This window comes from Pezoporus wallicus, unplaced genomic scaffold (genome assembly GCF_028554395.1).
Source record: "Pezoporus wallicus isolate ANWC-B61680 ecotype Strahan unplaced genomic scaffold, APGP_CSIRO_Pwel_v1 contig_8376, whole genome shotgun sequence".
Lineage (NCBI taxonomy): Eukaryota > Metazoa > Chordata > Aves > Psittaciformes > Psittacidae > Pezoporus > Pezoporus wallicus.
The window spans coordinates 206,049-231,708 of NW_026641603.1; the positions used below are offsets into that span (position 1 = coordinate 206,049).

Genomic DNA, 25,660 nt, shown 5'->3' on the forward strand with positions numbered 1-25,660 from the left:
TTCTCCTTCCAACTTTCCAAACCCCATCCAGATCTAAAGAGCAGGTACTCAATAGAAAAGCATTTCCTTCCTTTCCAAGCCCCCTCCATCAGGTCCCACTGGGCAGGCTCCTCCTGGAGCACAGGGCTGCACAGGCAGAGCATCCCAGGGTGCTGCGCAGGAGCAGACCCACGTGCCACAGTGCTCACACGTGAACTTCTGCACCCATCAAACGTGCCCACCAGCACCCTGCCCACACACTGCTAAACCGGTGTCTTCAAGGGGGGAAAAAATACAGCCAGAAACCCAATGCACATGGTGAAGTGTTTCCAGTCTGAAACGGCCCTGCACTCACTGCCCCAGAGCGTGCTGGGGCCCCTGGCAAGCAGCACCCATGGATACCAGGGTGGCTCGGCACCCCAGGGAAGGACCCAAGCACAGGGATAAAGGGACTGGAATAGTTCTATGCTTTGCCTGGGAAGCACAACAGTGTGCTTTGGGGTTCCTCCCACCCCCCCAAGCAAAACCAGACACTTCTCCAGAGGGGAACCAGCACTTTTATATTTAAAATCAATAAATAAATTAAACCCAGGCTGAAAATCTATGAGGATTTTTTTATCCCCCTGTTAATTACAGTCTATTAATGGTGCCACCTTGCAAAGGAGGGAAGAGAGAGATGGGAGATGATGACTGAGAAGGATTTGCACCCAGGGCAGGATGGTCCCACTCCATCAGCAGCCCAGGGACAGTGTGGGGGCTGCTGCCTGTGATGTGGCTGGGAGAAGCTGGGCTCTGCCACCCCCTCCCTGGAAAGAGGCGGTCACATCCTGCCTCTGGTGTGGCTCAGTAAGCAAAATAGGGAGCGGGGAGGATTCTACCAGTCTGCTTAAGCTAAAGCCATCACTGAAGGCAGCCAAGATGCAGGTTAATGCACTGGGGTGACATCTGGGCTGGCAGGCAGCTCCACGCACCATTGAAGGGTTTTGGGGAGCAGATGAAGAGGGGAGGAGGAGCAAATTTCCCCAGAGCAGTCCCTGCTGAAGCACAGGGCAGAGGGATGGGAAAGGAGAGGGGGCTGCTTGGTTTTCCAGCCTTAGGACGGGGGCTTTAAACTCAACCCTAAATTTCAGTGGGTTCCCCCACTATAACCCCAAACCTGAGACACCCCCCCCTTCCCAATGGTGCTGTTTCATTTTGGAGGCTTAAACGTTAAGTAAAGGTCAAAATGCCAGAGGCTGCATCTCTCAGATGACCTCGTTTCTAAAAGAGCTTAGCAGCAGCTCTGCCTGCAGCCGGCAGCGGGACACCAACCCCACAGCAGGTTGGGGATGGTGATTACTCCTCAAGCAGGGCAATGCCATGCTGGTTTAGCCGGTCAGCAACAGCCAGGCCTCCTGTCTGAGAACACACTGACCCTTCAATGTGTGGTTTGAGCAGAGAAGCGCTGAGGCAAACACCTCTGCTGGCACCAGTTATCCCAGTGACCACAGGAAGATGAAGAGCTACAACCCAGTGCCAACACCATATTGCTCCAAAGCCCACTACCTTCATGGATCGTGGAAGGCATCATGGAATGGGTTGGGCTGGAAGAGACCTTAAAGCTCATCCAGTTTCAACCCCCTGCCAGCTCCTTCTCCTGCTCTGCTGCTTTCAAACCCTGCTCCATGAGCACTTTTCCAGCCTCTCTCCTCTTCCAGCAGGATCTGGAGGAGATCTCAGATGAAGCCTCCCACAGGCCCACCTTCATCCAGGACTCTGGGAAAGAACCCACCCCCCCCATTTGTGCTCTCTCCTCCCAAAGGCAGATTTGCTTCCAGGCTCGCAGACAAGATGATGGAATCAAACCTCCTCTTTCCTGAGCTCGCTGCCAGCTCCGGCAGTGATGGGGCTTGGCCTTGGTGCCCAGGACCATGGCAGCATTTCACCAGGACACTTGGGGTTTTGCCTTTTTGCTCCCCAAGACGCGTACAAAGAGCCAAGAAAAGATGATTCATCACTTCCTATGGAATTTGCCAGCTCCTGCTGGGAGGATGCAAGTGCTTGGCCATGGCACAGTGCCCTGTGCTCCCCCAGGGAGGTCACACCATTGCCCCCCATTGCCCTGTCCCCAAACAGAGCCCTGGTGCAGCCCCAGCACACACCACCCACCCCAGCCATGGCAGAGCCACCCACCATGCCCCGGGAATTCCATGAGAGGGAAAAAGAGGAGGAAAAGCACATCTCCAGATTGAAAACCCAGGAGCAGCGACAAACCCCAGTCCGTGGGCAGATTAAAACCATTGTCCAGGCAGCACCCCATCCCCAACGTCTCACAATACACACAAGATTAGAAACACTCCTCTGAAAAGAAGCTAATTACTAGAAATAATTACTAGAAAGAAATCTCTTCTGGCTTATCAGTTCCCTGGTGTTCAAGCAATTCCTCCCCCCCCCTCCCTCGCCCCTTGCTGAAGATGAATGGTAAAAGAGTGGCAGATTTTGAAGAGTGGTGATTGAAAGCAAACACAACATCAGAGAATCTCCCCTCTGGCAGGTTAAAGCCATTCCCCTTGGCCTGTCCCTACAGATCCTTGTCAGAGAATCCCTCCTCGCCCTCTGGGATGAGCTGGCTCGTCACAGCACTGGGCAGCCAAGGATGCTCAGACCTCACCAGGAGGAACAGGAACGGGCTTCAAGGTCCCTTTCAACCCACATCATTCCATGGTTCTGATACAATTCAATCACAGCCTCACACACCTTCTGTTCACCGAGTACCACTGGACACGTCCATTCTGATCTGCTCCTTCCATGTCCTCACATTCCAAAATTCACTGCTTCTGCTTGAATTCACCCCATTTGAGTTTATGAACAAAAGCAGCTTTGAAACGGGAGGAGGCCTGAGCCCCTCCTGGCTGCTCCCTCCCTCCTCCCCACCTCCTGTTTGGGCACTGGAGCTCCCAGTGCTGCACCCAACCGATGTGCACGGGCATGGGAAGATGGGAGTCCCAGCGGGCACTGGAGCCAGTGGGGAATCACCCACTGGAGCAGCCGAGGGCTGGCTCCATGTGCTGGGGACTGCCTGGGCTCACAGCCTCGCTGGGGAGTGCCGCAGCACTTGCCAAAGACCGGGAGCCCTGTCTTTGAGAGGAAGCCAAACACATCTTCCCTGCACACATCAAAGGGGAAACCTCTGTGCTCCTCCCCAGGCAGCTCCTTCTCGGCTGGAAACTCCTCAGGCTGCCTTGGCCTCAGGTGTGGGACAGGTTGGGATGGGTCCCCCCCACGCACACCCCCAAGAAACCACGCAGAAGTGCATCAAGGCTCCCCTGTCTTGTTAAGAAACATCTCTTCTGCTTTGCTCACATCTTCCTGGGGCAGAAAATGAGAAGGAATAACCACCCTTGCAGAGGGACAACGGGGAAACTGCTGGGAAATGCTCTTCTACACTGGAGCAGGATCCCCAAGGGGCAATTAAACATCATCCTCCCCAACAGCAAGAGGGGAGCAGAGCTGCGAGTAAGCTCCAAGGGCACACACACAGGGCTACCCACTCCCCAGCACAACCCCACTCCTCTCTTCTCCCTTCTGACCAGCTCCACGGGAGGAACCACCGGTTGTGGTGGGGACTTTGTGTGTCAAACACAAGTCCCCCTTTGAACCCCAACCTTCAAACCACCAGCAAACAGTGGGAGCTGCAGGGCCCTGCCCCAGCACCACTCCTTCTACACTCACCAGAGGGTTTCAACCACCACGGTGCGGGCAAAGGTGGGGAGGACTAACCCCAATTCCTGCCCTAATGTCATTAGAACTCTCTAAGCCCTTCAGGATGGGTATTTTCTGCTCTCAATCTCCCCTCCCACACCCGAGCTGCAAGGGGTAACTGGGTAAACTGTCACATGCATCCAGTCACACACAATCACCATCACTTACTGGTCCCTGCAAGCTCCCCACGCTGTCCAGTTGCAGCAGGGGATGGTGGAGCCAGATGGGGCTGCCAGAACCTTGCAGGACACAAGGAGAGACCCTACAGAACCCACTCCAGCTCTCTGTGTTCCCTGCACTGCCATGGGGCTGCAAGGCTGGAAAGCAAAGCAACCACGAGCCTCTTGCAATATCTAATCAATGAGCACATCTTTTCTCCCTCTCTCTCCCAGTGCTGCTTCACCAGCTCCCAAGAGCAAACTCAGCCCATCCCATGCCAGCACAGCAGGCATCAATCTCCACTATTGCCCCTGGGTGCTGCTGTAAAGCAGGGAAAAATAATCACATGCATAAAATATGGTGGCTGTGATGCACATCAGGCACGGATGAGACCTCTGCACAGCAGCTCCGTTAACCACAGCTTTGAGAACATCTTCTGGAGCAGGTCCAACACAGGGGAAGAGCAATCGTGGCCAGTGCAAACACTCCCACTGCCCCATGCCATTCCGTGTTGGATTTCCCCTGCTTTGACCACGCTGAGCAGCTGAGAGTCACTTACCCACGAGTCCAGCTCCCAGGAATGGTGATGAAGATATGCTGTTGTGAGGAGGCAGGTCCCTGTGCTCGCCGTAGTGGGGGCCTTCACCATAGCTCTGCTGAAGCAACACAGGAGACTTACTGCCAGGCACGAGGGGATGCAGAGGCAAATGCCAAACCCCAAAGCTGTCACAGCTCAGTCTTTCCCTTAGCAGGAAGGGTCAAAGTCAAAGGCAGAGAAACAGTCTTATCCTCATGGCAAGACAGAGCAGGGTACCGCAGCCACATAGTCATGGCACTGAGAGAGGATACGGCATCAGAGCCATACAGGGGGATTGCCCCACGCTGACAGCTCTCAGGCAGTTTCTGCCTTGGCCAAGCTTAGCACCCCCCAGGTAAGAGCCAGGCAGCCCCTGCCCGAGCCAGGGGGGGCAAAGTGGCGAAGAGAAGGCCTATAAAAATGAGAAATGACACCAGAGCCCCTGCTCCAGCACTGACCTAAGGGAAGGGAAACGTGCCATTGCAAAAACGAATCACACAAACCCATTCAAACATGAGCATCTGTCAAAATACCACCATTTCAATTCAGTGGATGGTTTTCCTCTCTTCCCCTCCTCAGTTACATGCTGTTGCAGCCTCCCCTGCGGAACCCTTCTTGCGCTCTCCATCCCCACTGGGGGCACCAATTGGTTCCCTGGGCTCCCAAAGCTGTGCATGGTGGACAAGCTTTGCCCATGGTGAGATCCAAAGGTCCAAAATGGGGCAGGAAAAGCTGTCCCAGGGTTAGACCCAACCTAAATGTGCACTGAGAAGCCCTGGTAAAGCCCCTGTTTATTTTGGTTGGAGCTCTGTGTTTGTACTTCATCCTTACCCTTCCTTGGTCAAATGTGGAGCTGTTTTGATCTCCCGTTCCCCAGGAACCTGATCCTGGTCTTTCATCCAAACCTACCGAAAAACAGGAAGCACAAAGGTTACTCTTGCTTTATCAGCAAAGCCTCAAAGGTGTTCTCACAAAATTAACTCTTCCTTCTACAAACAAACCAGTATTTTCATGCATAAACCACTTCCACTTGGTGTGACCGAGCCTTCCCTCTCCCTCCTCACCTTCCCACTCTGGCTGGCAGTTTATTCCACAAACTTCAAAGCAAATCCCACCACAAAGCAAAGCCCAGCCCAGCCTGGAAATGCTTCAAAACGCAGGACAGTGGGAAGAGGAGAACCAAGTATTTTAACTCACTTTATTGCAGAGACCAACGGTGAAGAGGACCGTGAGTTCCAAACTCACTGCACCCATCCCAGTGCTCCAGTGGGACCTGATTTTTGCCCTTGGTGCTGCCAGGTCATGGACCAGCCTCTGCTCTTCATTGCACCCAAGCAGATTAAAGAGCACCCAGAGCTGAAAGCCTCGAATGGGAACTGCTGGAGGTACAACATTGCCTGTGGCTCGGCCACACTCCTTCAAGGGCATTTGTTATTTAAGCCCCCGTGGTCCCCCAGAGGAAGGTGCATTGTCAGCATGGGCCGCATCAGAGCATGGCTGCTGCCCATCTCAGTTTTAGCCCTCCCAAGCACACCCTGGGCAAAGGGGACCCAACCCAGAATGGCGAGAGACCAAAGAGGAGGGTTTTGCAATGCGCTTGCACGCAGGCTGTGTAGGAAATAACCTCCTTTCATCGTCTGCCAGGTCCACCCAGGCTGCGCCTCTGGGGCTGCGAGCGCACGAGGCACCCAGGGGACAGGGGGAACACCCACCAGGACGAGGAAGAAGCCAGTGAGTGGCAGCAGCAGAGCTCTGGCAGCTCAAGCTGGGACCGCAACTGCACGGAAGGCACCTTGCCTGCAGACAAGCCCTGACAACTCGGCAGCAGGATTTCAGACCGTGCTGGTCTGCCCCTGTTGCCCTGGCTGGGTGACCAGGGGTCAGTGAGTGGCAGCTGGCATCTCCCTGTTCACATAAATAGGGGTAAAGCCGGGGATTTAAGAGGGAGCCGGGCAGGGCACAGACATCACTGCACCCTGTGGCTGGGCTCTGCAGATGCTACGCAGATACTGAGAGCTCAGCCAAGGACAAATCCCACATCTGCAGGAGGCTGAGCAGCGTGGATGGCATCAGCCAGAGCCACGTCCCTGCCTCAGCCCACCGAACCCCAACCCTGCTGGAGGGGGATGCAGCCACATCTGCCGTAGGGTGGCACAAGAAACCTTTTGCAGAGGCTCCAGGCAGCATCCAGCATCCCCCCAGTACTCCCCGGGGACCCCTTGGCACCGGCTCTTCCAACACAGCAAAGCACCAATAGCCGAGATGCCCCCAGGGCATAGAGGAGATTCTCCTTTAGGAGCAGAGCCCTGCGGGCAGCAGTGGTGACAGCGGAGGGATGGGAGGGTGGCAGGACAGGAGCAAGGACATGGAGGCGGCAGGGTTGTGGGGCACACACCAATTCCATTTTAGCAAAGCTGATTATTATGGCAAACACGCCGTGGATTTGTCTCCTTCACTCCCCTCACTGTTCATTTAACCAGAAACTTCTTTCAAATTACATCCTTCTATTTCGGTGCCTTTGTGTTAATCATTTCCCCAGAGAATTGGTGTTTAATTGCTGTCTAATTTACATAATTATGCATATTAATCTCCACACCTAATGAATATTCATAATTCTCATTTAGATTTTGTTTTCTAATCAAAAATTTCCAATGTGATTACTGTGCAGAGCAGGGATAAGCCTCTAATAATACCTTGGATACTAGGGAGAATTACTGCCAATTCTCCCACCTCCTACTTCCTAGAATAAACTTTTGCTTTGCTAATGTGTTTTTCTACAGCAATTCATCTGCATATCCTGCAAACACCAATGGAGAGCAGGAGGCAGAAACGCTCCTGCTTTTCACTTTGCTTTCATGGGGATTTTTAAAGCTCCCAATGGTCAGGAGTTGCAGCCTTAGATGTCCTTGGCAAACCTGCCCCTTTGCACTGGAAGGACAAGGGCCGTGGCATTGACCAGGCTTGGCTGTAGCCAGTGTCCCCCCAAAGTGCTTCAGGAGCCCCAGGGCTGGGGTGAAAGCCAAGTCATTGGGGTCTTGATTCCTGTGCCCACCCCTGTGCATGAGGATGGGCATTCCCGGGTCGTGGACTGCCTCCTGCAGACCCTGGTCCTGTCTCTAACCCACCCCATGGCAAAGGAGCATCCCCAGGTCAGGGTGGGCTTGGAGAGGATGCCGAGTGGGGCAGGCTGCGGGTGGGCTCCGCAGGGAGTTTGGGTGCAAAATTCCTGGATGGAAAAAGAAATCAGGGCCCAGGACTCCCCCAGGAAGGAAGGAAGATGAGCTGGTGGGTGGTACAGGAGACAAAAGCTGAGACCAGGAGGCTCACATGTGTTCTATGCATGGAGAAACACTCAGCACGAGCTGCTCCCAATGAGCAGCCCGTGGTTCAGCCGCCTCCGAACGAGCCTGTGGCAGGGCAGGGCTGTGCTGCAGTCCAACTTCTGCTGGGTTTTGCTCTGCTCACACCATAAAATCACCAAAACAGTGCCAGCACCAAATGTGGTCACACCAGAGGTGCCCTTGACCCGGCCTGGCACCAAGCAGCCGGGCTCAACCCACGTGGAGGAAGGGGCAGGAGATGGGGAAGCCTGGGGTGAGAAGGATACTGCTCAGGCATCCCCACGCCAGCATCCCCAGGGCTCTCTCCAAGTGCTCACCTAATGGTACCCAAGCATCCTACCTGGACCCTTCTGGACCAGCAGCTCAGGAGGCAAGGTCAGGTACCCAGAGGACATGTGGAAGCACCTTGGGACACCTGGTGATGTGTGTCCTGTCCAAGGGCACTGCTGATGTGCTGCTGGGCTCCCCTGGGTGAGATGGAAATCCTGCAGGCATCTCCCTCACCCCCAACTCTGCCTGAGCCCTGGGCATAGATTTCCTATATCAAAGCATACACAGTTCCAGGCCAGCAGCTCGGGGGGGGGATTCTCCCTCCTCTGCTGTGCTCAGGGAGACCACCCCCCCCCCTTCCCCAGCAATCCTGATTCAGCTCTGCGGCAGCAGCACAAGAGGGACGTGGAGCGAGGCCAGAGGAGGCCATGGAGATGCTGTGAGGGCTGGAGCAGCTCTGCTCTGGAGCCAGGCTGAGAGAGCTGGGCTGGGGCAGCCTGGAGAAGAGAAGGCTCCTGAAGGGGAGACCTGAGAGCAGCTCCAGTGCCTGAAGGGGCTGCAGGGAACCTGGAGAGGGGCTTGGGACAAGGGCCTGTAGGGACAGGCCAAGGGGAATGGCTTGAACCTGCCAGAGGGGAGACTGAGATGAGCTCTTAGGCAGAAGCTCTTCCCTGGGAGGGTGCTGAGGCGCTGGCACAGGGTGCCCAGAGAAGCTGTGGCTGCCCCATCCCTGGCAGTGTTCAAGGGCAGGTTGGACACAGGGGCTTGGAGCAAGCTGCTCCAGTGGAAGGGGTCCCTGCCCATGGCAGGGGTTGGAGCTGGAGGAGCTTTAAGGTCCCTTCCAACCCAAACCGGGCTGGGATTCTATAATTCTATGAACCCAAGTGATCAACAGAGACTGTGCCAGAACTTGCATGACACGGGGCTGAATTCCATCTGCACAAGTGAGCTTAATACTGGTGTATCTCAGCTTCTGAGTGCCTGGCTTTGCACCATGTACAAGGGCTGTGCACCGCAGGGTGTGTGCAGTGGGAGCCACCCCTGTGTGCACCCAACTGTCAGGATGTAGCTTCATTTTCAACAAGGCCATTTCCCACCTTACCAAGTTAAGGCTCTTTCCAATTCCAAAAAGACAAAAATAGGAGCTACCTTCTCCCTCCATTAATACAGTTATTAAAAACCCTGCATATTAATTGTGTGTTTTAATAACCGTGGTCATGAATATTCATAACACATTTCTTGCGCATGTTCTAATTAAAATACACTAATGGGGTAAGATGTAGCTGTCAGGCAGTCATATTCCCCCCCCCCCGATTTTTGTGCTGCAGCTAAAACGAGCTGAGAGACAAGACCCATCCTAAGCTCTCAGCATGGATAAAAAGCATTTGTCCACATTTAGCCCCAGCAAAAAAGCCCTTCACCCCTTATGGAGCCATAGTAAAAGGCTAGGCACACATGAGCACCAGGAGCCGCTCCCCATCCAGGAGGAACAAAACCACTTGAAACACCCAATTCTGAAGCCAGAAAAGGCATTAAGGGGGAGGGTGGAGGCTTTTCTGCCCCATCCCCACATCCCAGCAGCCACTTAAAGAGTCCCTGCGGCTCAGTTTGTGCCCTCCAGCCCCCACCTACAGCATCCCCAGGGCCAAAAGTGCCACACCAAGAGATGCTGCTCTGCTTCCCATGCCTGGGAAAGCAGCACTGGTCCTTGAGCCAACCCCCCCAAGGTGTTCTACAGCCCTGAACCCCCTGATTCAAACCCAGCCCTGGGATGTGGCTTCTGGGGGGGGGAGCCTGGCTTTGGGGCCAGCCCCTGCTCTGCCCACCAGGCGATGGCCAAGGAGGACTCCCCAGCACGTGGCCTCTGCATTCAGGCCAAGGGCTTGCAAAGTAAGCTCAATCTGTAATGTTTCTTTTATGAGCAAAGCCCCAGGGGTGAGCAGCTCCCCCTCCTCACCTGCAGGATGTGCAGGGACACAGAGCAGGACACTTTGCTCCTGGGACCTCTTAGACCCTGTTCGTGCAGCAAGATGATAGAGTTTGTGCTATTAAATCCTGCCCTGCAGGCTCCAATGACTCCAAGGTGCCTTGTTTTCAATGTCAGGAGGAGAATGGAGTGAGGGGACCCTCACAGCAGCCCCGAGGATCCCAGTGGGGGAAACTGCTGCTGAGCATCTCCCTCCCCCCCCGGCCTCCACAATCTGCCAGCACCAAAGCACAATCCCTAAGCTGATTCCCATCAAAACGACAAGGCTGGGCTTTTTTTTTTTTTTTTTTTGTAAAGTCTATTAAAAATATTTAGGCCAAGCCCCTTTGGTGGCTGGGAAAGGTTTGGGAGCAGCCACAGCTACCACCAAGATGGCATCTTCTGTCTTCAAGGGTCTGCCCAGCAGAAGGAGCCTGTAGTGAGGCTTTGAAAGCCAAGGAGGCAAATTCAGCTCTGCACCTGCAGCAATGGCCATGTCTGGAAGCAGGGCAGGAACCTGGCCAGTTGGGGATGAAACCCCTGTGGCCAGCAGCCCACTGTGATTACGGGAGCAGCCATGAGGAGAAGGACTTGGGGGTGCTGGGTGATGAGAAGCTCCCCATGACCCGGCTTCAGTGAGCGCTTGAGCCCAGAACCCCCTCGTGTGCTGGGCTGCACCCCCAGAGTGTGAGCAGCAGCTCAGGGAGGGGATCCTGCCCCTCTGCTGTGCTCTGGGGAGAGCCCCCTGCAGCCCTGACCCAGCTCTGGGGCAGCAGCACAAGAGGGACGTGGAGCTGCTGGAGTGAGGCCAGAGGAGGCCACGGAGATGCTGCGAGGGCTGGAGCAGCTCTGCTCTGGAGCCAGGCTGAGAGAGCTGGGCTGGGGCAGCCTGGAGAAGAGAAGGCTCCTGAAGGGGAGACCTGAGAGCAGCTCCAGTGCCTGAAGGGGCTGCAGGAAACCTGGAGAGGGGCCTGGGACAAGGGTCTGTAGGGACAGGCCAAGGGGAACAGCTTGAACCTGCCAGAGGGGAGACTGAGATGAGCTCTTAGGCAGAAGCTCTTCCCTGGGAGGGTGCTGAGGCGCTGGCACAGGGTGCCCAGAGAAGCTGTGGCTGCCCCATCCCTGGCAGTGTTCAAGGCCAGCTTGGACACAGGGGCTTGGAGCAAGCTGCTCCAGTGGAAGGGATCCCCATGGCAGGGGTTGGAACTGGAGGAGCTTTAAGATCCCTTCAACCCAAACCATTCTGTGATCCCATGATGATTCTGTTATGAATACATTTAACCTCCGCTCGCCCCCAGGTTGCTCTAGGAGCAGCAATGGAAACGCGCTCCCCACCTGCCTCCACTGGTGCCACTGCAGTTTGATTTGAAGCAGAGGTGACAGAAGGCTGCCTGATAAACACTTCCAAATTAAGCGCCTTTGTCCCCTAATCGCCCTGGCGATCAGCCTCACAGCAAAATCTCTGCTAAAAGGGATTTGAAATCAATAAAATTAGTCGTCTGGTAATTAGCTTTAGTCCCAGGCAAACCAGCAACCTTGTTTTTCCTGTGGAGAGAGAGCTGCCTCCCCAGATCTGCCAACTCCGGCATGGAAAAGCCCACCAACCCATTCCAGCATGCAGGCATCCCCTGGGCAAGGCCTCTGGGTGCAGGCAGAGCCCCTGCAAGGGGAGCAGCGGGCACTGGGAGAAGCTTTGCCTGTTTATTTACCAGCCACCAAGAGGAAAATAACGGGGGGGGGAGGCAGGCGGCCGGCAGCTGTTTACAGGACGTGGCTTGTGGATGGGCCCATACAATTTGTGTGCTTCTTTTTCCCGGTGCATGACAAAAGAATTTAAAAACAGGAATAATAATAATAATAATAATTAAAAAAAAAAAGGCAAACAAAATGCCCCCAAAGCCACCAAACACCTGGAGGGCAGCAAAGGGATGCTGGGAATGCCACCCTGGAGGCTCATGGTACAGATCAGGAGTGCTCACCCCAGCTAGGGGGGCAGCTGTTTCATCCCTTCCAATGTGAGGTCGGACCAAAGGTGGCTGAGACAGCCGTTGCCTGAGGACAAAGAAAGTACTTTGGTGGATGTCGTTTGAGAGTGGGAGCTTCCATGCTGGTAGCTGCAGCCCGGCCGGTCGCCCGTGTGGAAGGGATGGAGCATGGCCAGGCACAGGGTGGTACAGCTTGACTGAAGACAGCCACTTACAATCATAGATCCCAGCCTGGTTTGGGTTGGAAGGGACCTTAAAGCTCATCCAGTTCCAACCCCCCTGCGGGGACTGGGGAAAGAGGGGAGCAGTACCAGGCACTGGTAAAAATGATCCATTCCCCATTGGCTTTGGACAAGGGATGAGTATGGAGAGGAATTAAATCAATAACCAACAACAAAGAAAAAGCCAGAAGGAGGGGGGAAGAGCCAAAGAAATAACTTCAGTTACTCCTGGTCTTTTAGATGCTGCTCTGGGAGATGACGCACGTGTTTCCAACCATGTTTCAAACCTGAAGCAGCATTCAAAGCTTCTGCTGTGGGCCAGGCCACTGCTTCTCTCCAGTATCACAGCCCATGGGTGTCTGTAACTGCTGAGGATGGAGCAGGCTCTAAGGCAGCCCCCGGGCTGGTTTGGGGGTGCAAAGGAAAGAAGCCTGCTCCCTCCATTGGAAAGGCAAGGAACGCAGAGCTGATCCCACCTCCATGGAAATCCAGCAAGATGGGAGGAAAAAAAGCAAACCCAAACCTGTGACGCCAACCAGAGGGAAGAAAATAAACTTTAAAGCTCAAAACACTTCCCCCAGCTGTAAAAACAAAAGGGCCGGCAATGACCAAACGAGCACAAAGGAGCAGCATGAAAAGGGAACAGAGAATAACACAGGGCTCGGCTCGGCGGTGCTTTCATAAGGTCAGCAGCCTGCAGGACAAACCGATTGTGTCCCTTGTCCACAGCCTCGCTGGGCTGAACCTATCCGTGTCACTCATCCCCAGCCTCCATCCAAGCTCATCCATGCTTGGCAAGAAGCAGGATGTCAAGGAGGGTCTAAGGGACAAAAGTGCAAGGAAACAGGCCAAGAACAACATTGGTTTGAGTCAGATGAGAGCAGGTGTTGGGGCTTTTTCCTTGCGGGCGCCTCAGATCCACATGGATTTCGGAGCAGGAGCTCTGCTGCGCTCCTTGTAGGTGGAAACTGGGTCTCAGTTTCCATGTACATAGAAATTGGGTTGCAGGGACATGGCAAAGCAGGGCCAGCGGAGGGTGGGAGAAGCACAAGGAACCCTGAGCCATGGAGATGAGCCACCTGGTAGCAGCTTGGGATAAAACCAACCCTGAAGAAGAGGAAAGAGGTGGCTCAGCCCCAAACCCCCATCCAGGAGGGTGCCACGAAGCACTTCAGCCCTCCCCACAGTGCTTTTGGACAGGGTGAGGAACAAACCCATGCACAGAAAACAGGCTCTCACTCAGGGCTGCTAAATATGTGGGTCCCCCCCCATCTCAGCCCTGCTGCCCCATGCCCCAGCCCACAAGTGAGGAGGCCAAAGGCAGTTAAAAATTAGACAAATTAAAGACTGTGTCCAAATATTGTGGAGATTACGTGAGGAAAAGGCCCAACACATGGGGGCACAAGCACGGAGCCCTTGCTGGTTTGTTTGGAAGGCTTCTGTTACCGGGGAGAAGGATGGCGTTCAGTGACTCTGCTGCTAACGTGCCAGCACTCACCCTGCAAACCGCCTCAGAGCAAGGAGAAAACTCAGGTCCCAAAGGGGAAACGAAGGCTGAAGCAAAAGCACATCCAGGAGTGCTTATTCTAACCCAAAACGCAGGGCTGCACCTGCAAGGTGCCGAGCGGCCCAGAACCCTTTGGCTCTGCTGGCAGAGCAAGGTCATAGAATCCCAGCCTGGGTTGGGTTGAAAGGACCTTAAAGCTTCTCCAGCTCCAACCCCTGCCACGGGCAGGGACCCCTTCCACTGGAGCAGCTTGCTCCAAGCCCCTGTGTCCAACCTGCCCTTGAACACTGCCAGGGATGGAGCAGCCACAGCTTCTCTGGGCACCCTGTGCCAGCGCCTCAGCACCCTCCCAGGGAAGAGCTTCTGCCTAAGAGCTCATCTCAGTCTCCCCTCGGGCAGGTTCAAGCCATTCCCCTTGGCCTGGCCCAGATGCCCTGGACCCCGCCGGATGCAGCCCCAGGGATAGCTCATGTGCTTGCTGAGACGATGATTCAGCCACAGGAAGGATCAGCTGAGAAGAATTGTTCTACACAATGAGGAAAACTTTCCCAGACAAACTGTTCCCGCCAGCACCTGCCCACCCTCTGCTCCAGCTCCTGCCTGCAAACAGCTCCAAGCCTACAATCACCAGAACAAAGGTTCAGCTTTATGCTTTCTCCTTTCCCCACCGGCTCCCGGCTGCCATCGCATCCCTAACAGCACGCTGGGGGGGAGCAACCCCTGTCTGTTACTGGTCCCCCTTAGCCAGGCCCAGTTACACTGCTCTAATGGCAGGACTGCAGAATTCAGTAGCTGAATATGCCCTAAATCTCCAAGCCAGGCTCACTAAGGCATCCCTGAAGTAAACCCAAGTGCCCATCGTATACACAAGGTGCAGAGATTTGGGGATAACTGCATGTGGAACCAAGGAGTTTTCCCTCCCAGGTACCAGCTCTTAAGGAATTTGGTCAGCATGACACAGCACGCTAAGAAATGTACCTTAAGACATTGTTTAACGTCTTCAGACAATGCTTCAGGACAGATGTGACCTATTTAGAGCTCTGCCAAATATTTCTGTAATTGAATGTACCATCGATTATTTAAACTGCATTAAAAAGAGCTGCATTCGATGGACTTGCTGCTAAGAAGCCCCATTTCCAAGAACCATGACTCCCTTATTTCCTCTTTAAACATAAGCACTTCAAGATGTTTCCTTGTCCCTTCCCCTGCAAAACCTTTGCATAACCATACTCCATGGCCCAAATTGCCCTTGGACCCCTAAAGTATGAAGGCTTATGATGCAGACAGCACAGAGCCCATCAGGCAAGGTCTCCATCAGCCCCCTGACCTCAGAAGAAATCAGTGATGCTTTGCACTCTGGGTTTAGGCTGTCAGTCAACCTCTGAGACCCTGTTCCTAATCACACATAGGCCAAGGGACACCAAAAAGCTTCTCTAGTTGCCCTGGTTCCCTTTGTCCATCCAGCCAGATCACAACACCCATCTCCAAGCAGCCCAAACACTGGTGAAGAGATTAAAGGACCAAGCTGGTGGTGGTGGGTTGGTCTTCCAAAAATCAAGACCTCTCATCTGGTCTGGTTCAGTGTGCAGACAAGCATGTCAAGGGAGAGGATGGGAATGGAGGGTGGCACAGCTTCTGCCAACAGCAGTGTGGATGCATCCCACGTTAAATCACTCATGGAGGTAGGGTATGAAGCATCCAGCTCAAGCTGGGATGTGTCAACCTCAGCAGCGGTTCTGGGCTCCTCCTGCACCAGGTGGGACCTCAACTTGCTTGGATGAGGACACTGCTGAAGGAATGGAGGTGAAGCCCACGCCTGTCCCTTTGTCAAGAGGCTGGGCACCCCGAGCCCTTCCTCCATAGCCCCCACAGCAGGTCTCACGCCGAGACCTTCGCGACAGCTCTCCCTCTCGCCGGGGTTAAAGTGTCAATAGCAGGGACGAGGTGCCAGTAGATGGCACTCACTGTGTAGCACGGCTCCTGTTTTCTAGGACTAACCACCGCTTTCTTCCTGCCTGCTGTGTTTCAAACCATTTCCCAGGGGCAGCTCTAGCATCCCTCAGCAGTGACCGGTGGGACCTGGTCCTCCTTGCCCTGAGCTCTCATTCTCAACAAAAAAAAACCAAGAAAACCCCACTGCACAATTCCTAGGAAGCCCCACAAAGGTCTCATGAAAGCAGGTTTTATTCTTCGGATTCTTACACCACCAAGGAGCAACATTTCCACCTAATTTACATTGCCCTGGGCACGCACTGATCCATCATTTGGGCTGCAGATGGGTGATGCAGCGCTGCTGGCAAGGGTGGGAGCTGGTTTTCTCCCCCTGCTTTGCAGCCAGCGTGGCAAACCCATGCAAGCATCCAGCCTGGCTTCACGCACCGCATCCAAGCCCTTTAAATGCTCTTCACATCAGTGCTGTGTGCTATTCAGGGGAACAAGCTGGATACAAAAAGAGACCTATTAGATTATCTTGTCTGTGTCTCCATTACATGATGTTACGATTTCTAGTGCCTTTGTCTAGACAAGCAGTAATATTTCTTATCAGGAATACCAACACAACTGACTAGTAAAATTGACCATTAATAAGTTTCTCATGTTTCTCAGAACTACTCAAAGGGCTTTTTTTTCCCCTCCATGAACTGCATCAGTGCCCAACCCGTAAGTGCAGAGGCTCTGGCTGTCTGAAGAGGGTTAAAACCCTGGAGCTCCAGTTTGCTGGGGCAGCCTCTAGGGCACGAGCTCTGCAGGCAGCTCCTGCCTCTGCTCCCGAGGAGATCCTGAGCCATCCTGGCCATGGACCAAGCTCCCCATGGTTAACTTGCTGCCCCAGGCTCACGAGGTGGTTCAAGAGCATTCAGCACTCGCTGCTCTGGAAGCAAAGGGTCCTTCTCACCCATCACTTATCCTGAGCAAGTTCTGGGGCTCACTGGACTTTCCAGGGGCTGCTGAACGTGTAAGACAGGAGGAAACTCAATGGAAACCAGTTCCTCATTTGGAGCACAAAGTGCCCCAAAAGACGGGGCAGGGCAGGACGGATGTGAAGAGGAAGGTCTTGGCCGGCTCAGCTGTTTGCACAAGCACAGCTCTGCACCTCTAGCCTTTCAGGCAACACCAGAGACCCATCTGCTTCTGCCACCGTAGCACAGGGACCAGGTCGGAGCCTGGAGGTGACAACCACCTCTGTGCAAGCTGCCTCAGCTGCTCCCTGGGCCCCCTCAGCCCCAGGCAGAACCAAGAGGAGAACAAGCTGGTTGCAAACCTCCATGGTGCCCACGATTGAGGGTCTGGGTGTCCAGCTCCTGCCCACGCTGCTGCGATTGGGACAAGGAGCACACAGCTACCTCGGGTGACCTCGGCTTTACTCCCTCATAGGAAGCCCATTCTGCGCTTGCACGGCTTTGTCTATTCCCCCTTATCTCAGCAGCATCCCAAAGCCTCAGTTGCTCCCTGGCATCCCATAGGAACCCTACCCATTATAAAGCACACAGCATAACTGCCTCCATTAAACACAAGCCCGCGTTTATTTAAAACTAAAAGATGTAGGTTTCCCAAGCAGAGCAAGAGCTCTCGTAGCACCCCTCATCTCAAAGCAGGCACCATTTGTATTTGATTCCGATAAACTGGTTTCTCTTCAGTTAAAGCTAGACATGAACAAATTAAAGTAAGGCCATCTCTAGATGGCTGGGCATCAGTCTGACTCGTTTCTAAAGCCAGCTGAAATGAAAACCATCGCCCCAGCCCCTTATAGGGAAAGGAACTCCCCTCCAGGTGATGCTACCCCCCCGCTCCAGCTGAAGCAGTTATCCACAGCAGCTCGCAGCATGGGGACCACCGGTCACCACCCCACTCAAGAAACCCTCAGGGGGCAACTAAGTCCATTGCATGCTGGAGCCAACCTCCAACTCTGTACCCTTCTATTCCTGCTGCGTCCCAGCTTGCTTTAATAGGTTTTAAGGGATTTATGGATAGGTTGATGGGGGAATGCAGGGAAGCAGCAGAAAGGGATGAGCTATTTTTGTAGAGCCACGTAACCTGCCCCCAAAACGGGGCTGTATGTCCTCAAGCAGCATTAACACTCCCTGCACCTGCCCAAAAGCGCAACGGTACGGAAAAGCAGGTGCTCAGAGCATGGGGAAGAGGGGAGAAGGATCCCTGAACACTTCCAGTGTGACACTGCAGCACACCTGCCTCCCAAACCCTCGAGAGCGCAATTCCCAACGGATCCGCTCAAAACGATTCCTTCACACTCCATCTGCCAAAAAAAAACACCCCAGTGTCGCCAGATGTCTGGCAAGAAGAACCTACCCCAAGCCAGCTTGTCCGGGGATGCCATGGTCCGCCGAGGAGCCCAGTGGTGCGAGCCCCAGGCGCGCTCCCGCCTGCCCGGAATGCCGGGGAGGAGCTCGGCAGCTCCCGGTTCCTCCGTCCCTGCCCACTCCTGCCTGCCTTTGTCTGGGGGACTAGAAAGGAGTTCACTCGAAGGACAGGCAAAGGCAGTTAGAAGAAAGTTAACGAGGTTTATGGAGTGCATTAACTTCACCAGGGGATTTCATGATGCACTGCAGGGAGAGGCAGCATCTTCCGGACCAGGTCTTCACACAGGGAGCCCTGGGACAGCCTGAGAGCACCCCAGGCAATGGGAAGCATTGGGGGGGCGGGGGGATGTGGAGGGGACAGAGTGGAGCTCACCTCAGTGTCCCAATCATGCTCTTATCCACAGATGTTACCTCCTTAACACAAGCCCCTTTAAAGGCCAGGGTCAAGGCTTAACTGCACCTCTCCTGCGAGCAGGGCTCCTAAGCAAGGCTGCAGCAGGGGCTCCTGGAGCAGTAGTTTGCCCTCTAACAAAAGGCATCTCCACCCAATCCTGCCCAGCTCTGCGGTGGTGATACAGGGTATTATTTCTTTGGCACAGCCCTGCTTGCTGTTTATTGTCTTGCTTTCCTTTATCTGCAGATCTCAAAGCATTTTACAAATGTTAAACCTCAAAGGCTCTCCAGGGAACAGAATTGTTCCGAGCTATTGTACATATGGAGAGACTTGCCCAAAAATTAGGGCAGAGCTGGAAATGCAGCAGGCAGAGACCAGAGCTGAGACAGCCTCTCTTGGCACAATATAAAGCAACACAGATTATCCCTTAAATACCTGCGTGGACAAACCTATCTCCAGCTATTTAACCCACATGTTGTGGGGTCACCTCTTGGAACATGCCCTTGTGCTCACCAGGGCTGGGAGCTTCGCACGCAGGAGCACACTGAAAAGCCTTTGCAACTGGCAATGCAAACCACAGGGTCCCACTGATCTTTCAGTTTTCTTCTTTGGGTAAAAAAGCCTCAGTCCTACAGGTTCAACTTCATAGCAAGCCATTTAAAGAAAACGGAACAAAAAGCCACAATGCTTCTAAAATACAAAGCAAGCTGGGGAAGAAGTGCTGTTCTCTGTTCCTGAGCTGACCCAGAAGGGCTGGATGAGGTAGTGTGCTGCAGGAGATGCCCAAATCCTGCCATCAGAGGTCCTAAGCTGCAGTGATTTCACAGTGGGAAATGTTAAGTTGCAGCTCCCCATATCTTTCTTTTCCATGCATCTTAACTGAAAGGAACCTGAGGAGCAGCAGGAAGAGGGAATTCAGTGGCATCCAGGGTTGGCTTTTCCCACCACTCCAGGAAAATGCTGTGCTGAGCTAGATGCTCCAGGAATCATTTATTCAAGAGATCACTGCCTGTAAATCCAGCCAGGGAAAACTGAAATAACGGAGTCTGGGATGGGAAGGAGTCAGCCCAGGGGTGCCCTAGCTAGAAGAACAGAAACACCATAGGAACAGGAATGAGCAGCGGTGTGGGTCAGGCTAGCAGCCAGCACAAGCATCCTTTGGGATGCAGGAGCTCCTGTGCAACCTGAAACCACTCCACTTGGGCTGTAAAGTCTTTGGAACCAGTTCTTAACAAGAATTGTGTTAAGTGCCTGGCCCAAAGGATCTTCACTTTGGACTCCAACAAGCTGTGAGCTTATGGCTCCGGACATCAGTTCCCTGAGATGCCTCAATTCTCAGGTCCTTCTCAGAGCGTCATCTCTTCCCCAAGCCAGCATCTCATCCAACACTCCCCTGGTTTCCGACCAGGGTGCTCCGCACCACAAGAAACCTGTAACAGCAAAACCAGCTATGAAGAGTGTGTCAAAACCCCACAGGATAGAAGTCAGGACTCGCTTTCCGCTCTGAGCTGCTCACATCTGAGTAGCATTACCAGCACGGCAGGGGGATCCATTTGGATCACCTTCACGCTTCCCAGCCAGGAACCAACCAGGTGAGGATGAGCAGGGGATGTGCAAGCACCTCGGCTGGAAACAGCAGCTTAAAAATAAACAAGCCCCAAGTTTTGAGTTCTGAGCTAATAGAAACTGAGAGGACTTCTGCAGGACCTCTGCTGACCACAAGGCAGCAAAGCCTCCTTCCCCTTCAGCTGTTTCAGCCCCTGGGTTGGTTGGGCAGGTCGTGGCTGCAGCCAGTCCAAGCTCAGAGGCTGCTCGTTACATCAGCCGAGAAGCAGCTAATGAAGGAAATGCAACTGGGGTGGGCAGCAGCAAGGCTTTGCCTCAGAGCATCCCACATCTCACTTGGCCAGGAGGAGAATTCAATCAAACCAAACCCAAAGTCTTGGGCCCCCATTTCAAGCAAGAAGACCCAAAGCGGACCTGGGCTTTTGGGGCAAGAAGGAGCTGTGGACAGCAGCCATCAGGGCCCTGTGTGATGCTCCCAAAGGATGCTCAACCTGCAGGTCCTTCCCAAACGTTCAGGCCATCTGAGATCACCAAAGCATGCACCCTGCCCCTTCCCTTCATTGACTACCCACTGGTGTCCAAGGAAGGGCTTAGCTAAAACAGATGACTGCTAAGGTCTTGCAATATCCACTGCCAGCATGGAAATGGCTTTCACCCCCTGCAGCCCAGGGTTAGGTGAGGCCTTTGCACCACCCCAATTCACACCTTCAGTGGGCAGTGACAAAAAGGCTGAGCCTTTGAAAGGTGCCATCCTGTGCTGGTGGCCTTGACCAGACCAACCCCGCACTTGGGCTGCGCAGCATCGCATAGCACAATGTACCTGCAAGCACACAGGCACTTGCCCTCCTGTTAACAGCACTGCTGGAGCCTCCTGCCTTGGTCCTCAGCACCTCCAAGGCAAGATGCAGGCCCAGTAAGAGCTGCTTGTGTCGTTCAAAGCCCTTGGCTTTTCCTGGGAGAACTTCTAGAGTTAAAGCGACACCGGTAGTGGGCTTGTCAGCAGCACAAATGCACAATCAAGAGGGGAAGATGTGGGGGGAAAGCAACCAACTGGCGAATATAATACTTGGAAGGAAAAGCAGATTTAAAAAAACAAAAAACGAGGGGGTGGTAAAAAAAAAATCTCAGGAAGTCATCCAGTCATTCCTGCTCTTTGCTGAAACAATAGACTCGGGATGCTGGCGAAGCTATAAATAATCCTGCTGGCTACACAACACAAATACAAGACAGGAGCAGGGTAACCATCGGCTTGATGGAAAAGTGACTCACTACCTTTGTGCAGCATATCCAAAGAAGGGCAAAGGCTCTGGAGGGCTGGGGCTCCACCAGCTACCACCTCCATCCTGGAAGGGGAGGTGCAGCTAGGTGCTTTGGGAAGCCAGACCTGAGACACAAGCACCCTGTGCTGCGCTTTCGCTGTGTCCAAACCAAAGCGGACCGCGCAGCCTGACACTGGGGGAGCGACAGCAAGGAAGCACTCAAACTGGGGGTAAATCATGGGAAGCCACTAGCTCCACAACAACATCCTTCTGTTTGAAAGGGAAGTTGCCATTGCAAGGTGATTTGGCTGAGCTGTTTTCCAGCTCCTCAGAAACCTCAGAGCCAGCACAAAAGCCAACACACCTCGAGATGCTGCTGAAACTGTCCCAGTGAAGGTCTCTGCCCCAAACACAGCACTGGGGGACACATACAGAGGCACTCTGGCCTGGCAGCTCTCCTGGAGAAGGGAAGATCCATCTTTCTGGGCACCCAAGACAACCTCATGGCTGCTCTGGGGCAGTGGCTGAGCACAGCACAAGTGTGAAGGGCAGCAGCTCCATGTACCAGCGCTGGGGTCTGCATACATGGCCACAGCAGCAAGAAGCCTTCGTGTCAAGAGTAACTGAGAAGGGGAAAGATCTTCCCAACTGGAGAACTGGATGATTTGGAAGTGACATAAATTCTCCTTTTTTTTTTGTATATATATACAAAAAAAGAGCTTCCTGACTTGTTATTCCATTACTGAAATCTGGAAATGTAATCACATCAGTTCAGCAGCATTAACACAACACAAAACCCCACCGAAAACTGGCTTCAACATTGAACTGATCCTCAAGGAGCCAAGAGGAAGGAGAACAAAAGTCAGAAACCTGCAGCAAGCAGCTCCCCCTGCGAGCACCGTGGCTGGCACCCAGGCAATCACAGAATCACAGTCAACCAGGTGGGGAAAGAACTTGAAGCTCATCCAGTCCAACCATTGCCAGCACTGCCAAGGCCACCGCTAACCCATGGCACTGAGGGCCTCGTCTACCATGTGTGAACACTTCCAGGGATGGTAACTCCTCCCCGAGACAGATGCACAGTGAAATAACAGGGTATGAAAGACTTTTCAGAGGGTTTTTTGCCAGGTAGGTGAAGTAAAAGGTCCCCAAGAGCCGTGTGAGCACACCCAGTGCAATGCTGAGCTTGTCACAGGGCTTAACTCAGTTTAATCATACCCCAGACAAGGGGAACAATCCAACCTCCAGCCAAGTGGTCAAGCCCAGCAGCAATGTGGGGGTGTGCAGCCATGGACCCAGCCACTGTAAGGCTCCTCCAGCAGCTCCTCCTCCAGCAGTCCATGCAGCAGCAAGAGGCCACGGCTCCTGTTCTACAGCCCCCAGGGAACTGCTTCTCCCCTGTGCTGCTGGAGAAGCAACAGCCACAGAGAAACCAAGGAGGGCCCCGTTGGGGAAGGGGCCACCACTGCAACAAAGTACACATAAAAAGCCAAAAAGCTTCAGCCTGGGGCAAAGCCCTGCATGCCAGGAGACGAGCGGGTCCGCATGGGCACAAACCCCACTCTGACAGGCTGGAGAACCACAGAATCATGGAATGGCTTAGGCTGGAAAGGACCTTAAAGCTCATCCAGTCCCAACCCCTGCCACGGGCAGGGACCCCTTCCACTAGAGCAGCTTGCTCCAAGCCCCAAGCTCCAGTGTCCAACCTGGCCTTGAACACTGCCCAGGGATGGGGCAGGGATGAAGTGAATAACCCTCAGCACACTCCTGACACAAAGGCTAAGGTGATTCAGAGCTGGGCTGTTCACTTGCCTTCTGAAAGCAAAGGTGCTTGTCAATACCAAGAAGTGTTTAAGGACATCAGAACCCTGCAAGGACAGAGCACCCAGAAGCACAGGGAGGTTTGGCAGCAGATTCATCTCCTTAGCCATGAACTGCCATTGAAAACATGTTGCTTAAGAGCAAATCTAATCCCTCTCCTTTGGGGGAACTTCAGAAGATGCAGGAATGACCACCCAGACGGCCAAGTTCACTTGAGGTTTTAGAGGAAAGGCACAAACAGTTCAAAACCACGGCCCAAGGAATAAAGGAACCTTGCTTTAAAATGTTCTTTAAAATAGAGCAAGAGACACACACACATACACCCCCCACCCAAAACCCCCAACCATATGCGACAGGGAGGCACATCCACCTTCCCACAGCCTCTGATGCCATTCATCATTTGGATAAAATCCAGTTTCGCATTGAAATTCAGCTGGACTTTCAAATGCAAATAAGAGAAGAGCAACATATGGTAGAGGTTAGGACATAGTTCTCCTAATTAAATGGCACACTGCTGTTTTGTATAACAATGTTAACAGGGCATTAAGGAGCCTTTGGAAGAGAGACCACCTCACTTTAATAAAAACCCCAGGAAGCAGAAGGGGCCCAGGGGCTCTCTGCTTGCCAATGAGCGGTCACACACTCACCACCACAAGGACAAGTTTTGTCACTGTCACAACCATGTCCCCCCCACTCGTGCAGGATGAGGCCCAAGGGTGAGAGAGGCAACCCCAGGGTCCTCCAAGTCTCGTCCTGCAGGAGTTTGGCTGACTCTTCTTCCAGGTTGTCTCCTGGGTGCACAGAGCACGATATGGAGATGCAGGCAGGGCTTTTGGAGGGGGAAAAGCTCGCTGATTCCATGTTCCCAAGGGTGAACAAGGGGCAAAAGATGCTTCAAGAGTCTTTTGAGAAGGAGAGAAACTGCTCTTTCTTGGGTGATGGCAAGCTCCAGGCAGCCGCCACCAAACCTGCTGCCCACTGGCTCCAAAGAGATGCAACTGCTACCACTAAAGGAGAACCCTCAGCTCACTGGCAGTCCCCAGCAGCCTGCAGACAGGGCACTGGGAGCCTATCTGCTCTCCTGGAAGGTTCTTCCCATTCAGGGTGGGCCAAAGTGTTATAAACAACTGCCCTCTGCCCCACTTGGTGGGACAAAAAGGTTACTCCAGTAAGCCACATGCATCCTGGAGGCTGCTCTTCCTCCCAGACGCTCTGAAATGAAACCAATGCGTTTCTTTGGAGTCCCTGTCTAAGCATGAAGACTGCCCAGCTAGAAAAAGCTTATGCCATATTAACTTCACCTCCCTTCGGCACCTGATGCAATCTCCAGTTGAAGGTAAGAGGAAAACATTGCCTTAGGTCACTCTGGAGGTGGGGATGTGCTGCTCAGGGTTAGTAGGGAGATGGACTAGATTGTTGGATTGTTCTCCCTCCTGGCTTTGAAGCTGAGTTACCTGGAGAGTTAACTGGAAATTCCAGGACAAAGAAGGCAGATCCCTTGCACTGCCTCTTTCCCCCCGTTAATGGGGAAGCAAGGGATTGTGAAGACATTATCCCTCCAAGCCATTAATCACGGCAGCAAGAAGAACATCAAAAGAGCTGCCACAAAAATTCCCCAAAGCTGAATTCAGAGGCCATCCCAAAAACGGAATCCAGGCCATCAGCCTGGCCTTGAACACCTCCAGCTGTGGCTGCCCCATCCCTGGCCAGGTTGGACACAGGGGCTTGGAGCAAGTTGCTCCAGGGGAAGGGGTCCCTGCCCGTGGCAGGGGTTGGAGCTGGAGGAGCTTTAAGGTCCCTTCAACCCAAACCAGGCTGGGATTCGATGAATTATTAATTGGGAATAGCTCCCCCGGGGAGCACATCCCCCTGAAGCAGCTCAGTGCTGTGACTGTGCCAGATGCACACACTGCAGTGCCACAGGAGCTCCATGCCAAGCTTGCCTCAGGTGATCTCCTATCCTCAGCGCTGGCTGTGCTCTCAGTCCCCCGTACAATTACGCATGCAGCACCACAAGATATCTCACACTGTATTTCATGCCTCATTTGGCAACAAAATTAATTAAACTTTAAGTCAACGCTGAAGGAGCGCAGTATCTTTCTTCTCTCCGTGGCATATATAACTCAATTTGGATAAGCTAATGTGTTAATCAAGGCTTGCAAAGTATTTGGGAACCTTTGGGCAGAAGGGCCTCCAGAGCATGCAGCAACACTCTGCACCGGCTGCTCTCTGCTCAGAGGGCCAGCAGGGACACAGGCATCAACTGACTGAGGCCAGGCTGTCTGCAACACCCTCTGGAGAAGCATAGAATCATGGAAGGGAGGGACCTTAAAGCTCCTCCAGCTCCAACCCCTGCCACGGGCAGGGACCCCTTCCACTGGAGCAGCTTGCTCCAAGCCCCTGTGTCCAACCTGCCCTTGAGCACTGCCAGGGATGGGGCAGCCACAGCTTCTCTGGGCACCCTGTGCCAGCGCCTCAGCACCCTCCCAGGGAAGAGCTTCTGCCTAAGAGCTCATCTCAGTCTCTCCTCTGGCAGGTTCAAGCCATTCCCCTTGGCC

The 25,660-nt window shown here is 53.7% G+C and overlaps 1 protein-coding gene across 19 annotated transcripts in view; it reads right to left on the reverse strand.

Annotated features, from left to right (window-relative positions):
• The window catches only part of TCF3 (transcription factor 3), a 69,385-nt gene that overhangs the window by 24,179 nt on the left and 19,546 nt on the right, over positions 1 to 25,660 (reverse strand). For 16 of the 19 annotated variants that reach the window (XM_057424566.1, XM_057424553.1, XM_057424551.1 and 13 more), the window contains exons 4-5: positions 5,288 to 5,361; positions 4,439 to 4,535 (exon numbers count right to left, since the gene is read on the reverse strand). In XM_057424566.1, the coding sequence (XP_057280549.1) occupies positions 4,439 to 4,535; positions 5,288 to 5,361 (171 nt within the window). The remainder of the gene's footprint in view (positions 1 to 4,438; positions 4,536 to 5,287; positions 5,362 to 25,660) is intronic. The other 3 variants (XM_057424570.1, XM_057424554.1, XM_057424571.1) reach the window with 1 other exon arrangement.